Here is a 17,949-nt window from a genome sequence, read left to right as displayed (position 1 = left end):
ATAGTAGAAGCATGCGGTGCAAATCTGTTGGTCACTTCAAGTTATGTCGTGATGACATAAGGGTTTACTTGAGAGCCCCAGTCCACTCTGATTTTTAAGAGAAAATCCAAATGAAATTTGGCTAGTGGATTTTGCATGCCTGAACCACTTCCTGTGCATACAGGTATAAATACTGTAGGTAACAGGTGCGTCCACTCATTCAGATTTTAGCTTCGGATTGACATTCCCCAGGTGGAGAGACCGGTTGCGGTGCACATTATGCCTGCAAAATGCCACCACTTGGAGGAATAGTCCTCGTCTCCCATCCAAAGCCTGTAAACTTAAAAGTAGGTCTCACCGCCAAAGCTTACAGTGCTGTGGGCCAGGCCACCTCTGCCCTGCATGCCATGGATATCCTGCAAGTTCACCAAGCCAAGGCACTCAAACAAATGCACGAGGGTAGTTCTGGCATGGAGTTGATGCAGGAACTGCACACGGTGACTGACTTTGCCCTCTGGGCAATGAAAGTCACGGAGCAGTCCCTCTGGAAGGTGATGTCCACACTTGTGGCCAAAGACCGCCATCTTTGGCTCAACCTCGCTGAGATGAGAGATGTCAACAAAGTCCGCTCTCTTGATGCTCCCATCTTGCAGGTTGGCCTATTCAGCTTTATATACTTTGCCAAGCAGTTCTCGGCAGTGCAGAGACAGACTGAGGCCATCAAGAACATCTTGCTTGATATCTAGTGTGATCCTTCAGTTGCCACCACTCCACAACAGGCCATGCCTCAGCCTGCTCATCACGGAGGGCACCCCCTTGCTTCTTGAGAGTACCTCTGCCCCATGCTGAGACAACATTGAGGCCGGCGCATCAAGTCTCTCTCAGGACTGTGGCACCTCTCATGTTCCCGCCGGCCCCTAAGTCCTCTAAAAAGACGATAAAGTAGCCCTGACACAGGCAACCTGGAGATGTGGGAAACTGCTCTTTTTCAGGAGATGGCAAGGACAGTGCCACTCCTTCCCCCGGAGGAGGGCTGTGCAGAAAATTCTTTGTTTCATTTCCTTTCTGTTCTGCCATCTAGTTTCTTGATTTCTGGCATTCAGAAATATCAGAAAGAATTTCTGTTCGGCGCATTTTCAAAAAAAGTGCTGTTTCCTCTTCCTCCTGACTAATAGGCTCATGGGTTGGCAGTGAGCAACGCATTGCCTCTTCACTATTGCCCCCGACACCCCATATCACCAGCCAAGAGATCGCGGCAGAGGGATGTGCCTCTCCACGCATCTCTGGCCAGTCCCTCTGGGGACATGGGGAGTCCTGCTCTGATGAGCCAGGACGCAATGCCTTCTGTGCCATCCAACATGACTTCTCACTGCTGCTCCACCGAGGGTGTGTCAATTGTACCTTTGGTGCTAGTTGCACAGAGCTTGGAAGCATGGCTTGCACTGGCCAACCCTTTCTGCTGGCTCATTGGACAATTCGACTTGGCTACGCGATTAAGATCGCCAGGCGACCCCCCAGGTTCAGCGGCATTCTTGAGACTTCCGTGGCAGCTTGAGATCCCCCTGTCCTTGACACAAGCCATTCCTACAGTTTGCATTCGAGGGTCGGGCATGGCAGTACAGGATCCTCCCCTTCGGGCTTTCCCTGTCCCCGAGTGTCTTTACAAAGGTTGCAGAGGTCGCTTTTGCCCCATTGTGGGAAGGGGGCATCAGGATTCTCAACTACCTCTGATACCTCAGGTCAACTGGGAAAGTAGCAAACTCTCTTTTTTTTGAAAAATCTCTTTTCTCATTAGGGAGTTAGACTCGGTGAGCATGACGGCACATCTCACCAATGAGCATGCCCTGCCTGACGAGTGCTGAACTGCCTGAGTTCCTTCAGAGGCAGGAATGTGGTATCTCTGAAACATTTTCAGTGGCTCCCCCAGTGGCACAGGCATGCAAAATCCACTAGTTTTCTCAAAGTCAGAGTGGACTCAAGTTAACACCCTAGGTCGTCATGATAAAGTGTATATGTTCCCTCCATCAGCGAATGAGGGTTACATATGTAACCGAGATGTTATGTCTGACACTTTAATTCCTCAAGTGTTTTAAATTCGAATGGATTTTGATAGACTGTTAATATTTTTATTGTTCATCAACTAGAAAAAATTATAAGATTGTTCTTTCTAAAAGTCATATTGTTGATATTGTGCCTCTGTAGACTTTACTATTTTCCACAGAATAAGAAGAGTTGAATTAGAGCTTTATGGTTATTGGTATTTTCCTTGGTGTGAACAGGCCTTTAGGCAAAATGCATTTTTGAATTTGCTTCTACAAAAGATGTGTGTGATGGTTCCCTAAATTTTTTAATTCTAAAATTTCAAAACTAGCTATCTACGGTAGGCTACATGACTAGAAAAGACTAAAGTATGTGTTGAAAGCATTCCAATAATTAAAAGCTCACTAGGTTTTGGAACAGAGCACATTTAATGACAGAAGCAAGTGATTTGGCGATAGAATAATGGAGTAAGAATAGACAAACCATGAAAAATATATCTGCCATCATGAATATCAAGAGTGACTGACCAAAACAGACATGTCCAGAACTATGCACCATTTAATAATCATTCTTCATTACTCATAGGTGAAGGGTGAACCAACTCCAGGGTTAAAAGCAGCCAAATGCATTAAACATCATAAACACGTCTTTTAGGCAACAACCAGACATGGGTGTCATGTAGGGTAAATATGTATATATATTTTTTAATGGGACTGAATTTGTATTTTACGAGATTATAATTTAATAATAACGTCAGAAATGTATAATTATATAATGTTTCCTTTCCATGATTATTATGTGTATTATATAACAGCGAATAAATTATATATAGAAAGTGACATTATCACTAACATTGATCTTTTGCGAGTTTAAGCACTCTAAAAAAAAAACTAAACTATTATTATAATCACTGAAGCTGTATAAACTGTGAAATGAATCTCTTACTTTGTACATACATCTGCGCTTTGTTGTTTATGATGAGGGAATTTGCAAGAGTCCGTAATTCAGTCAGCGCATGCGTACGCGCTCAACAAAGCTGATGAGTTTGAGCGAGGACTCACCTGAACGCTTCTGTTTTGTCATTGCATTCCTTAACTCAACATAATTGTGTGTGATTGGTTAAAAGGCGTAACACTGTATAAACGCCTAAAATGAAATACGATGCAACATGAGCAGATCTTTATTTAATGCCTCAAGGCTAAGCCTTTCCCAGCCTTACACACGCTCCGTTTATGTCATTACTTAAGAAGGGAATACCTGAATTGTTTAACTAAAACCTGTGCTTGTGCATTAAGGTTGTTAGAGTATCACATGCGTTATCGACGCATCGTCTCGTTCCCTTCTCGGGGAACCGAGGTTACAGACTTAACCGAGACGTTTTGAAGCTGATTAATTGCAAAGCTTTGTGGCTTTTAGTAGAATAGAATAGAATAGAATAGAATAGAATAGTAGGTGGAGAGCATGTATTTTCAGATGCAGCCTCTGTCTTTATTGCCACTGAGTTATTTACTCAACTGATTCGTTCAGAAACTCTGTGTTGCTCAGAGATGTGCAGTAGTTAATTTTATTGTTATGTTGAACTATTTTCAAACCATTTCACTTGTAACTGTGTCATGGACAGAAACAATTGAAGACCAGTTTTAGACTAAACATGAACATGTATTTACTAGGAGTGTAACGGTTAACAAAATTCATGGTTCGGTTTGATATGACACAGTGGTGTCATGGTTCTGAATGTTTTCGGTACGGGGGGAGGGAGGTGGTTGGGTGTGACGGTTGGTGGTTAAGCAATTGCTTTCGTTGCAATGTCGGGAATATTTATGTTTTAAACCATGAAGGCGAGCCAATGGATATCACTACAAAAGTTAATGTAAAAGCTGAATGACTGAGTAATGACGGAGCTTTCGGCATCTGACACCACATATTCTCTCAGAGACAACAAGAGATGAATCTACTTCGAAATATCCTCATAATGGTATAACTAGCTGTTTTAATTTATGCCCTTAATATTTCACTTGTGGCCCACATAGTGAAAAAAAAAAATAGAAGAAACATATTTTGTTTTTGTGAAAGTCAGTGCTATTTTTATAGATTTGTATTGATGACTGCAGTGTTGCTATTTTAATTATAGGCCTATTTATAATTTTGCAATAGAACTGTTTTAAAATACCTTTTCTTAAACATTTTAACTGAAGAGCAAATAGCCTTATATTTTGTTATCCTTGCAAATTAAAATGTAATAATAAAAGTAACTTAATAATAAAAATAGGCCTAATAAAATTAAGAATGTAACAGGGCTATATTAATTGAAAATGCCAAATCCTCCTAATATTGCCAATAATTTATGTTTTTGACAATATCTCTGGTCATCATTGATACAAGATCCTCGTCTTTCCTATGACATTTGGGATGCCTTGTTGAGTGCAGTGGCACTAAGAACATTATATTTCACTCACTTTAAGCTCCTTTATTTTCCAAATGTAATAGGATTAGTCCAACGAATCAGTTGGTTTGTAAACCGAAATGGTTCAATATGAATACGTGTATGGTTACACCCCTAGTATTTACTTATCTCACCTGCACAAAAATTCAGTATTCCTCAGTTAAATGCAAACTCGGAATAGTATACAAACCGACAACAATTAAATGTTAAATAGGACACATTTCATGTATGCATCTAACTCCATTTTATTAACCAATGTCTTTGCTACTGACCTTCGATGATCAAGTTCAGCCATATTAAGCAAAAATCACACATTTGTGTTTAATTTGTGTTATTGCTAAGTAGTATTGAACTTTCTTCTGCATCATACCTTCATGCAATTTGTTTGAGCAACGCCCTCTACTGAACAGACATGAATTTACATTTCCTTAAGCCTGCAGTGTATTAATTTCACTTTTATTGTTAAAGAGCTTTTACACTTGTACAAAAAAATAAATAAATAACTTACATATGAAAAAAAAGAAGCCCCAAAGTAACTTATCATATTACTTTCCATAAAAAAGTAACTAAGTAATGTAATTAGTTACTTTTTTTTTTAAAAAGTAACGTAATGTAATTAGTAATTACATTACGTAATAACTAATGTAATTAGTTACTTTTTTGAAGGAGTAATGAAAGTGAAAGTGAAAGTGAAGTGACATTCAGCCAAGTATGGTGACCCATACTCAGAATTTGTGCTCTGCATTTAACCCATCCGAAATGCACACACACAGAGCAGTGAACACACACTGTGAGCACACACCCAGAGCAGTGGGCAGCCATTTATGCTGCGGCGCCCGGGGAGCAGTTGGGGGTTCGATGCCTTGCTCAAGGGCACCTAAGTCGTGGTATTGTAGGTGGAGAGAGAACTGTACATGCACTCCTCCCACCCACAATTCCTGCCGGCCCGGGACTCGAACTCACAACCTTTCGATTGGGAGTCCGACTCTCTAACCATTAGGCCACGACTTCCCAATGCAGTATTGCAATGCATTATTTTAAAAGTAACTTTTCCCAACACTCATAATATCTTCTTTTGTGAAGGAGAAAGAAACAATCGACACAGAGGTAATGTACTCCTATCCTCCATAGCCTTGTTTCATTTTTGTTAAATTAAACATGCTGTCTACTCTACAGTTTCTTAAGCTCACAATCATCTAGCCTGCAAAAGCAGCACTGTCTCATTTTAAGTTAAATAATTCAAGTTTACTATATTCAATATATGAGGAGAAATGTTTCTCTCTGAGGTGAATCAATAAATCTGAACATGCCCCCCTCTCTGCTGGAAGATGAATCTAATGTAATAAGGCCTAGTAATGGCCCTCGACATCGATATGTCTAAAATTCAGTAGAGATTGGACCATTTCAAATGCTTTCTTGGCGAAAGGTGCTGGGCTCTTTTGTTTGTCAGTGTCAATCATTAGTCTTAAAGTGGCTCAGCTCTTTGTCCTTCAAGCCAGCATCAGTAGAGCTCTTTCATTCTCAAGTACAGGGTGACTCCATCACTTGCCAGCTGAGAGGTATAGCTTCAGGCGCTCCATGTGCAATGATACCAGATTTTAATCTTTATTCTCACTGTTAGATAAATAAGAACCGTTTGACCCTATTAACATGCAGTATGTGCAGTCTGTTCAATAGGATGTACTGCTGCTAGATATTTTTAGGTAAGTTTCAACTGTTTTTGTCTATACAACAGAGGTCAATGGGGTCCAAAACACTGGACAGTGTGTGAATTTATGTCTGTCCTTCATAACCTCATTTACATTTGTGTAAAATATGCTGTCCAACAACGGTGCATCAAGCAAATGAAAAAAATAATTACAAACTACTGCTCCATTTAATTCCTGTACACATTGAATTTCTGAGATAAATGCTATAGCCTCTATTTTATTGCTGTTCATGGCAACCAAAATGATTGTTAAAAAGATATTAATTACCCATTTGCCTAAAGAGCACTGGATTGAAATTCATTATCACAAATACTGACCAAATTACAGTATTTTAAGCAAGAACTGTTTTATGAAAAAAAAACTGTTAGCAGTGCTCATAGTGGGGTTTTCTCAGAGAATAGAGAATCTAAAAGGACCTTTCTAACCCTTCGAAGGCAGAAAGGCTGTAATTTAAGCAGTGAGTGGTCCGCTCAGGTATAATAGAGTGAGAACTCAAATGTGCTTTATCTTGATGCCAGAGCACTTTCTGCCCAAACAATCTTAGACAGCCTTTTCTAAACTTCAAGTGAGCAGTAAATTATAGCAGTTATATTGTCCTCACCTGAAAGGCAAGACTTGCCACTACGACCTTTCTATCTTGGTCTATCTTGGTCTATCTTGTCTCGCTTTTGCCATAAGAAACTGTTTGGTAGGTACTTGCATCTCCTCTACTAATAAGATTCATTTCAGTTACCAACAGCTCCCAAACGAAATAAAAAACAAAACAGCCCCTTTGGCTTAAACACATTAGCAGGATGAGTACTTCACTTGACCAATAAGGAAGATGGAGAAAAGTTTGTCTAAAATTAGAAGGAAAAAATCTCATTACACTGAAACAAAAAGGAAAAGCGCAATGTGCTCTGAGATTACAACTAATACCGTACGAGAGAGAGAACAAATAAGAAGTAGAACAAATAAGACAAGCATTATTTGCTTCATTAGCTGGTTAATGCAGTAGAAACTAAAGGAGGTCTAGTTTGAGAGTGTTGTAGCTGTAGGTGAGGGGAATAAGAGATGTTACTATTGATTGAGTCTAAGACGGGCAGCAATTTTTAATTCCTGATCACATCGGGGAAAACAGTGTCTGTCACTTGTCATTATGCCTGTGAGTATCAGAAGATGTGTCAGAAGAACAGGATTGTTGTTTCCCACAAGGATATAGAGGGAAAATAATCAACAATGCAAAAAATAAAAGAAATACAGTACATTTCGCCCTATTTTTGCAGGTTTTATATAAATATGTAATAATATTCTAATATTAATTTCTCATTGTAGTACACTCTCAAAAGAAAAAAATTACAATTGTCACTGGGATGGTACGCTTTCAAGATACTAATACAAAATACTACTACTAATATATACAACTATTTGGGTACTAATATTAAGGGACTAATAGGTAGCATTAGGGAGTAGGCTAAATAAGGTACAAAAATTTATCTTCTAGCTTATATACCTTACGGATACCACCAAAGTGACAGTTACAATTTTATTTTATTTTATTTTATTTTATTTTTTTGAGAGTGTAGTCTAAATTGTGTTCCATATTGCAATCATTTAGGTAGGATATGGGCTTTTGCATTATTTATAAGTGAATGCATTGGAATGAACTTTGCTTTTGCCAAAATTGTGTCAAGTATATACAACCCGAATTCCGGAAAAGTTGGGACGTTTTTTAAATTTTAATAAAATGAAATCTTAAGGAATTTCAAATCACATGAGCCAATATTTTATTCACAATAGAACATAGATAACGTAGCAAATGTTTAAACTGAGAAATTTTACACTTTTATCCACTTAATTAGCTCATTTAAAATTTAATGCCTGCTACAGGTCTCAAAAAAGTTGGCACGGGGGCAACAAATGGCTAAAAAAGCAAGCAGTTTTGAAAAGATTCAGCTGGGAGAACATCTAGTGATTAATTAAGTTAATTGATATCAGGTCTGTAACATGATTAGCTATAAAAGCTTTGTCTTAGAGAAGCAGAGTCTCTCAGAAGTAAAGATGGGCAGAGGCTCTCCAATCTGTGAAAGACTGCGTAAAAAAATTGTGGAAAACTTTAAAAACAATGTTCCTCAACGTCAAATTGCAAAGGCTTTGCAAATCTCATCATCTACAGTGCATAACATCATCAACAGATTCAGAGAAACTGGAGAAATCTCTGTGCGTAAGGGACAAGGCCGGAGACCTTTATTGGATGCCCGTGGTCTTCGGGCTCTCAGACGACACTGCATCACTCATCGGCATGATTGTGTCAATGACATTACTAAATGGGCCCAGGAATACTTTCAGAAACCACTGTCGGTAAACATTATCTGCCGTGCCATCAGCAGATGCCAACTAAAGCTCTATCATGCAAAAAGGAAGCCATATTTGAACATGGTCCAGAAGCGCCGTTGTGTCCTGTGGGCCAAGGCTCATTTAAAATGGACTATTTCAAAGTGGAATAGTGTTTTATGGTCAGATGAGTCCAAATTTGACATTCTTGTTGGAAATCTCGGACGCCGTGTCCTCCGGGCTAAAGAGGAGGGAGACCTTCCAGCATGTTATCAGCGTTCAGTTCAAAAGTCAGCATCTCTGATGGTATGGGGGTGCATAAGTGCATACGGTATGGGCAGCTTGCATGTTTTGGAAGGCTCTGTGAATGCTGAAAGGTATATAAAGGTTTTAGAGCAACATATGCTTCCCTCCAAACAACGTCTATTTCAGGGAAGGCCTTGTTTATTTCAGCAGGACAATGCAAAACCACATACTGCAGCTATAACAACAGCATGGCTTTCGTCGTAGAAGAGTCCGGGTGCTAACCTGGCCTGCCTGCAGTCCAGATCTTTCACCTATAGAGAACATTTGGCGCATCATTAAACGAAAAATACGTCAAAGACGACCACGAACTCTTCAGCAGCTGGAAATCTATATAAGGCAAGAATGGGACCAAATTCCAACAGCAAAACTCCAGCAACTCATAGCCTCAATGCCAAGACGTCTTCAAACTGTTTTGAAAAGAAAAGGAGATGCTACACCATGGTAAACATGCCCCGTCCCAACTATTTTGAGACCTGTAGCAGAAATCAAAATTGAAATGAGCTCATTTTGTGCATAAAATTGTAAACTTTCTCAGTTTAAACATTTGCTATGTTATCGATGTTCTATTGTGAATAAAATATTGGCTCATGTGATTTGAAAGTCTTTTAGTTTTCATTTTATTAAAATTTAAAAAACGTTCCAATTTTTCCGGAATTTGGGTTGTAATTCATTAGACATGGTTTAGCAAATGTATTACAAAATATAAAACATCTTGCCTGTTTATTAGGTTGTGCAATAGTTAAAAAAGTTAGAACAAGTAGTTTAGACAGTTTTGTGAAGTTTTATGACTTCCAGCCCCTATTCTTTTAAGTATTTATATCATGTTGGGAACCCAACTGATACATCAATATTTTTTGCACTTCTCCATTTGATTCCAGCAGCAAGAACAGATGTAATTAGATATTTCAACCACAGCAGGGTCTTTAGTTGTATGCTAATTAAAAGGTGCATTTACAAAGGAGGGAGAGTGTATGAGTTAAATACACACCGGATGCCACTGGTACTGCATCTGTGTTTAGTATTACACTCCACAGAGACCCACTTCTAACTTTCTGTCTGACTCCAACTTTAAAGTGCAACAAAGGGCACTTGAACAACAACGTTTGCCAAGTGGTTTCTGAAAGAGCTTTTTTTAAGACTGGAGATAAATTATTTATGATACTTTGATTCAAGCTAACTTTTGTAATCAGATTTTAATAGTATGGTTTTTGAGATACAATTCTCCTGTAGCGCTACCTTAATATGTATGACGCAATTGCAAGGCTGATAAATCATCTATGCAATTTCATCAATCATTACTCATTAATCGTATTAATGAAACACAATAAAATCAACCTATTAAATCCATGAATTCAATATTCTATTAACCTAAAATGTTTTATAAAAATCTGGACATCTCTAAAGTCACTCATACATAAAATGCTGTTTTAGAAGCTGTCTATATGTTATAATATATACGTTAGTCTCAAGGCAAACGTATGGAAATGTTTGTGGACTGGAACAAACAATACCTACAGTATGACTACTAATGAGATCATGCACAGTTCTGTTATAAACTGTTCAGATAAGCTACCAAACAGCAAAGACGTGACTGTAAATGTAAAGGACAGACAACTTTGTGTTGTGTGTGTGGTTGGACCGGTGATGTCCGTAGGTGTTGAGAAACATCCGCTGTGTCTGTTCAATTGTTTAGCCACACAGCAATGCTCCCAAATCTCCTGTAGGAGGCGGACAGAAATACTACACATCAATTGCATCTGTAAACTTGTCTTACAATGTTTAAAGTTCTCTGCAACAACAAATTGACAGTGGTTTATTTATTGCCTTAAACATACAGAGATTGGAAAGCTAAGCTCTAGAAGACAGTTTAAGTATTTGTGGAAGCTCTTGTGCTCTCTCATGCTACAGAGCTGATGTCCTGTCGTCTGCCTGACCCTCAGGATGCCTCTGAACCACAAACATGCTGTCACGGTCAGCAACGATGACTAACTAATGGACAGAGGAAAAAAGAAAGAAAGAATGAAAGACAGCAAAAGAGAGAGAAATGATTTCGCCTTATCTTGAAGAAAAGGCAGTGACGTGTGAAGCTGAAGATGCCCCTGAACATGCACAGACTCAAACTCTGTCCTCTGTGGATTGCAGCTGGCCTCTTCAGGCATAAAAACATACACAAAAACTTTCCCCAATTTTCACCCCTAGGCAAAACTATAGACTGACTGCACTTTGTTTTACATGGAAAGTAGTTTCATGTTGGCATGCTGCTGTTTTGTTTTTGTGCCAAGGTCACGACTGGCTGATTTCCACACAAACTGTCAGATGACCCCTCACTCCATCAGCGGCTGCCTCAACGATGACTATCAGGCCTGCCTCGCATCTTACACCAGACTCATTGGTGAGCTGAAGAATGTTTTTAATAGTTTTGTTTAGGATATAGATATAAACAACAAAAATAAATGCAGTGAATGTTCATAAACTATCTATATCTATCTATTTATATATCTATCTATATATCTATCTATCTGACTTCAATATCTAATATTTTCAACTGATAGATAGATAGATAGATAGATAGATAGATAGATAGATAGATAGATAGATAGATAGATAGATAGATAGATAGATAGATAGATGGGGTCTATGAGATTTTTATTATTATTATAAAAAAATTTTTTTGAAAGAAATTAATACTTTTATTCATCAAGGATACATTAAACTGACCAAAAGTGAAAGTAAAGACTTGTTTCCATTAATTTCTATAAATGTTCAAATAAATGCAGTTCTTTTACAATTTCCATTCATCAAATAATTCTGAAAGAAAAGTATCATGATTTAAAAAAATAATAAATAAATATTAAGCAGCACAACTGTTTTCAACATTGAATAATTTTGCATCACTGGACTAAATTACATTTTAAAATATATCAAAATAGAAAACGGTTATTTTAAATTGTAAGAAAATATTGTCTTCACAATATTACAATCCTTTTAGTCAAACAAATACAGCTTGGTGAGCATAAGAGACTGGTTAAAACAACAACAACAACAAAAACATTAAAATAACTGTAATGCCTTTTGAACGATAATGTATTGCATAATAATAGAAAATGTAAATCAATGTCAATAGAACATGAGAAAAGTAATATTATTATTTTATCAAACTTTTGTGCACCATCTTTAGTAAACATTAAGAGCACATCAAATATAATTAAATTTAACATTTTTTTTTACACATCCATTCATCAATAACAAAATAGTCAATGACAAAAATATTCAAAATTTTACACCTGAAAAATAATGCTGATGCTCCTGTTCATTTAATAATTTACTGTGATAGACATTATTTTTTAATTTTTTCACACTTTTGTGTGATTTGTTCTCCCTATAGGTACAGACATGACTCCTAACTACATGGACTCAGGTCACTCAAACTTCACCATCTCTCCCTGGTGTACCTGCAGAGGCAGCGGCAATCAGGAGGAAGAGTGTGAGAAATTTCTACAGGACTTCAGAGAAAACAGCTGTCTCCGTAAGTCTTTCTTCTTTTGTTATTAAAGCCTTTCTTCTGTAGAGTCTGTCTCTGCAGCTTCAGTTGCCACTTAGCTATCAGCATTCTCATTCAATTCAGAATTTATACTCAGCTTTTTGTAAGTAATTGAGGATGCGGTACTTACTATACATGAGCATGCCGTTGTTTAGAAATAGGTTTCTTTGCTACTTCTTAAACCTGAATGCTGCAGATATGGTGATATGGTGTTTGGAACCTGCCATGCTTTGTGTTTACTTTCCATAACAAAATTAATTCCATGTGTGGAAACTCTACCCACCTCTAGAATCGTAAATGTCTGATTGTTTTGAAACTAATGTCATGCTTGTTAGCAGAAAGTAAACATGTAGGCTGAGGCTAAATAAGGCTTCCAGCCTGACTTGTTATCATGTGCTCCTACTGGATTCCTTTTTTGGCATTTCACTGTGATAATGTTCAGTCATTTTGTTGTTTATTATTTAGATTTAATGGTTTAATCTAATTTATTAATTAATTCATTCGTTCATTTAGATTGACATTTTTTTTTGTTTAGTCATTTTTTTCTGTCATGTTACATACAGGTGCATATCAATTAGAATGTCGTAGAAAAGTTCATTTATTTCAGTAATTCAACTCAAATTGTGAACTTATGTATTAAATAAATTCAGTGCACACAGACTGAAGTAGTTTAAGTCTTTGGTTCTTTTAATTGTGATGATTTTGGCTCACATTTAACAAAAACCCACCGATCACTTTCTCAACGAATTAGAATACTTCATAAGACCAATAAAAAAAATTGTAAAATTGTATTTTTTGTAAATTGTTGGTCATCTGGAAATTATGTTTATTTACTGTACGTGTACTCAATACTTGGTAGGGGTTCCTATTGCTTTAATTACTGCCTCAATTCAGTGTGGCATGGAGGTGATCAGTTTGTGGCACTGCTGAGGTGGTATGGAAGCCAGGTTTCTTTGACAGTGGCCTTCAGCTCATCTGCATTTTTTGGTCTCTTGTTTCTCATTTTCCTCTTGACAATATTCTTTATGGAGTTCAGGTCTGGTGAGTTTGCTGGCCAGTCAAGCACACCAACAGCATGGTCATTTAACCAACTTTTGGTGCTTTTGGCAGTGTGGGCAGGTGCCAAATCCTGCAGGAAAATGAAATCAGCATCTTCAAAAAGCTGGTCAGCAGAAGGAAGCATGAAGTTCTCCAAAATTTCTTGGTAAACAGGTGCAGTGACTTTGGTTTTCAAAAATCACAATGGACCAAAACCAGCAGATGAAATTGCACCCCAAATCATCACAGCTTCTCCACCCTTCCTCCAGACTCTAGGACCTTGTTTTCCTAGTGAAATACAAAACTTTCTCTCATCTGAAAAAAAGGACTTTGGACCACTGGGCAACAGTCCAGTTCATCTTCTCCTTAGCCCAGGTAAGATGCCTCTGACGTTTTCTGTGGTTCAGGAGTGGCTTAACACGAGGAATACGACAACTGCAGGCAGTTGTGTGGTGGCTCTTGATACCTTGACCCCAGCCTCAGTCCATTCCTTGTGAAGTTCACTCAAATTCTTGAAACAATTTTGCTTGACAATCCTCATAAAGCTGCGGTTCTCTCAGTTGGTTGTGCAACTTTTTCTTCTACACTTTTTCCTTCCACTCAACTTTCTGTTAACATGCTTGGATACAGCACTTCTTTGGCAATGATTGTTTGTTGCTGGTTTGAAAGAGACTTTTGTATGAGCTATTGACAATATGGACAATATTTCATACTAAATATAGGTTAAATCTATTAACATATTTATTGACATATCCCTCAAGATTTACTAATCTAAAAACAATTAAACTTTATTTGGAGTATCATATGAAATGGATGTATTTCAAACTATTTTAGTACGTTTATTTTTTAGTAGGGGCACCTTTAGCTTTGAGATGATACGTATGCTACTGTTCTCCAAAACATTTAAATTTTACAGTATTTCTGTACTTTAAAAATGGCCCAAAATTATTTTGTCCAATCAAATGCTCTTCAGCAAAGTCTTAGCAACTAGCAGGATGTTCAAAGCACAGTTCATAGTACATGTACATGATTATTCGTTATGCTCGAAGAAAATATCAATAGATTACAGTGAAGTGGTTTCCTGATAAGTTGACAAAAAAAGGACAACTTTTGGAAAATAATGTTAGACAACAGACTTAGCCAACTGTATCAATGGTTATAAAAAAACTTTTTTTTTTTTTTTTTTTTTTTGCATTATTAGGGATAGGCAGATAGAATTATTATTAACAGGATGCAAATAAAAGAGAATCTAAGGTAAAGAAATTCCCCAAAAATGTTTTATTATTTGGCAGGAATATCTTACAGAGAGTGAAATAAATAACAAAGTGGAAAATTGAAAACATAAGATAATAAGCCACAGAGCTTCAGGCATTAGTTCAGGGAGACAGTGCATTCAATATCCAACTGTGAGATAGGCTGAGAGAGATTTCTTGAGTCAAAACAAGCATGGATACAGTATAATTTGGATGGGTTTCATGTAGATCATGGCTCTCTATTCCAAACCTAGCGAGCTGCTTTCGTAGACTGCATTTTAAGGATTTGTAGGCATGCTTTTGATGTGACAATTGTTGCAAAAATCAACAATACCTCAATTTAGGTGAATTTGAAGGTAGCATCAAATACAACATATCCTTACTGAGAACATGATAATCCCATAATAAACTGACAGACACAATGAATGTCCTGGGATTTGATGTTACCAACATACAAATATGAAACTCTTTTGAATCAGTAGCCTACTTCACATTAGCAGAATTATTCTTATGGTGTTGGTAAATGGTTGTTAGTGAACTTGTGTTTTATATAGTAGATACAAGCTCATGGAAGCAGTAGACAGCAATCCAGCTCACATAATTTTAAGATAGCCTGTGAATTTGTGTGTGTGTGTGTGTGTGTGGTTGTGTGTGTGTGTGTCTTGTTTTGTTTTTCTAACAATTAACTGATTCAAAATCGGCAAGCGTTGCAGAATTAGCCTTTAGCTGAAATGCTGACCCCCCCAAATACAGTTAACTATGCCTCATTCCTAACTAACTTGGAGAAGACGACATACATTACTTTTCTCCTCAAGGGATCTGCCGAGTTAAAGTCTCTCTTACTTTCTGTGGAAACATTCTCTTATGAAAATGTGCTTTGAATCAATGTGTTTTCCTTTTCTTTTCCCACAGGAAATGCTATCCAGGCCTTCGGCTATGGGTCGCTACCCAAGCCTGATCCTCAGCCTACTACAGGCTCAGTGAAACCTGACCTTGAGCCCACTGCCAACATCCCTAAAACAACTATGGAACCTGGAGAGGAGCCCTGCATCATATCGTCTTGTGCAAATTTGAACGTAAGTCAGATTTTATGCAATCGAGTAACTGTTTTATATTAGATTGTAAATTTTAATGATAATGTGGATCTGAGTCAGTAATACCATGGTGAAAAAGACCTGCCCTTAATTGTATTGAAGGTGCATTTGATAGAATTAATAATGGAATTATGTACCTGTACCTGAGTTCTTCTTAAGAACTCTAAAGTTCAGCTACTGCATTTAAAAAACGTGAAAGTGAAATTGACGAGACATTCAGCCAAGTATGGTAACCCATACTCAGAATTCATACATTGCATTTAACCCATCCAAAGTGCACACACAGAGTAGTGAACACACACACACACACACACACACACACACACTGTGAACACACACCCAGAGCAGTGGGCAGCTATTTATGCTGCAGTGCCCAGGGAGCAGTTGGGGGTTCGATGCCTTGCTCAAGGGCACCTAAGTCGTGGTATTGCTGGCCCAAGATTCAAACCCACAACCCTAGGGTTAAGAGTCAAACTCTAACCACTACGCCACGACTTCTCACCTAAAATAGATGAAAATGATGATACATTTACATTTAATTGCTATTAACATGCTAGTGAGTGTTGAAAACATTACAATATGTTCTATTTTAAATTCTATATATAAAAAGTGTACTTTTTCTCCACAAGGATAAGCTTAGAAAGAAATGTAGGTGTCTTAGCAAGTCGCAGAAGCAGAAAATAAAAGAAGCAGCTGTGTGAATGAATTAAAATACTGAACATGTTGCTTTGTAAATATTTAGATCTCACCACTAACAAAGCTGCATTTACAAAGCATCAATTACACACTTTACTCATTTATTTTAGTCATACATATTGTAGTGAAACATGGCAACATATTTACACATAGGAATATTGTATGCTAACTGCCACTTTGCTTTAATTAACATTTGATTGGACTAGTTGACAATAGGAAGGCTATAAACAGCTGTAGAATAAACAAACAACAAGAAATAAATTAGTTGACATTTGTACCTTTGTTTGGCTAATTGCACGCACATACACACACTGCTTTGCAGTGTTTTTCACCTGAGTGCAGAATACTCTCCTGAGATGTTGACGGGCTCATAATTAACATATTAAAGTTGAAAATGTAAAATGATGGAATGTACCCCTGAAAACAGCACAAATAGACCAGAAAGAAAAATGTGTCATCACAATTTCCCAGAGGAGCCACAAAACTGCATGCCACTATTTGCACTGCTTGCGTTTGTGTGTGTGTGTGTGTGTGTGTGTGTGTGTGTGTGTGTATCTGTATGTGATGAGCCAGTAGAGCAATGCTTAATTTATTGTAAAAATGATAATTAGTGCATTACCCAAGCAGGAAGTTTATAATTAGAGACTGCCTGGGGGGAAACATTGTCAAACTTCACCATTCTCTAGCAATTCAGAAATGTGTCAGATGTACATCATAGATTCACCCCATTGCTGAAACTCAGAGTTTTCTTCTGGTCCATCTCAAATGAAAGATGAATAGTTTGCCATGGGCCATTTTTCTCATTCTGACAGGTAGAGAGAAAATGGGCACAGTCTCGCTCTGTTTACCATGTTTTAATTCCAGGCAGGGATTGGCATCACAGTGATTTTTGGAGGTGAAATTCAAAGGGGGCGCTTTGCTCGATCTAGCAGGTCCAATAGCAGTTAAAGTGTGCCTGAGGCAGGAAGAATGTACCTTCACAGAATCTACATGTAGATGTGACAAGACTTGCTCATGGGCACAAAAGCTATAAATCCTTTGCAGTGCTATTCCACTAGTTATTCATACTGTTCCTGCTGCAAAAAATTTAATTAAATTATTCAATAAAATAAAATGATATCATATTTAATAATAGACAATAAAATGTAATTTAATTGGAAAAACATGGAAAAATACATTTTTATTTGCTTAATTAATGTCTGGAAAATAATAGTGGTAACACTTTATTTCAATATAGTTCACTTAAGACGTTCTGCTAACTTAAAAGTGTTAGTTCCCAAAAATGAATATTCTGTCATTAATTACTCACCTCTTGTGGTTCTAATCCCGTAAGACCCTCAGGTCATCTTTGGAACACAAGTTAAGATATTTCTGATGAATTCTGAGAGCTCTCTGACCCTCCCATAGACAGCAATGTAACAACCACGATCAAGGTCCAGAAACCTAGCAAGGAGATCGGTAAAATAATCCATGTGACATCAGGGGTTCAACCGTAATTTTAGGAAACTACAAGAATACTTTTTGTACGCAAAGAAGA

General features: G+C 37.5%; 1 protein-coding gene across 2 annotated transcripts in view; it reads left to right on the top strand.

Annotated features, from left to right (window-relative positions):
• Nucleotides 1-17,949, top strand: part of LOC132097567 (GDNF family receptor alpha-2-like) — an 83,529-nt gene that overhangs the window by 58,736 nt on the left and 6,844 nt on the right. For both annotated transcript variants that reach the window (XM_059503363.1, XM_059503362.1), the window contains exons 5-7: nt 11,073-11,182; nt 12,176-12,316; nt 15,535-15,698. In XM_059503363.1, the coding sequence (XP_059359346.1) occupies nt 11,073-11,182; nt 12,176-12,316; nt 15,535-15,698 (415 nt within the window). The remainder of the gene's footprint in view (nt 1-11,072; nt 11,183-12,175; nt 12,317-15,534; nt 15,699-17,949) is intronic.

This window comes from Carassius carassius, chromosome 21 (assembly GCF_963082965.1).
Source record: "Carassius carassius chromosome 21, fCarCar2.1, whole genome shotgun sequence".
Taxonomy (NCBI): Eukaryota; Metazoa; Chordata; class Actinopteri; order Cypriniformes; family Cyprinidae; genus Carassius; species Carassius carassius.
Note: the sequence above shows the minus strand (reverse complement) of the source record. Positions and strands in the feature narration are given on the sequence as shown.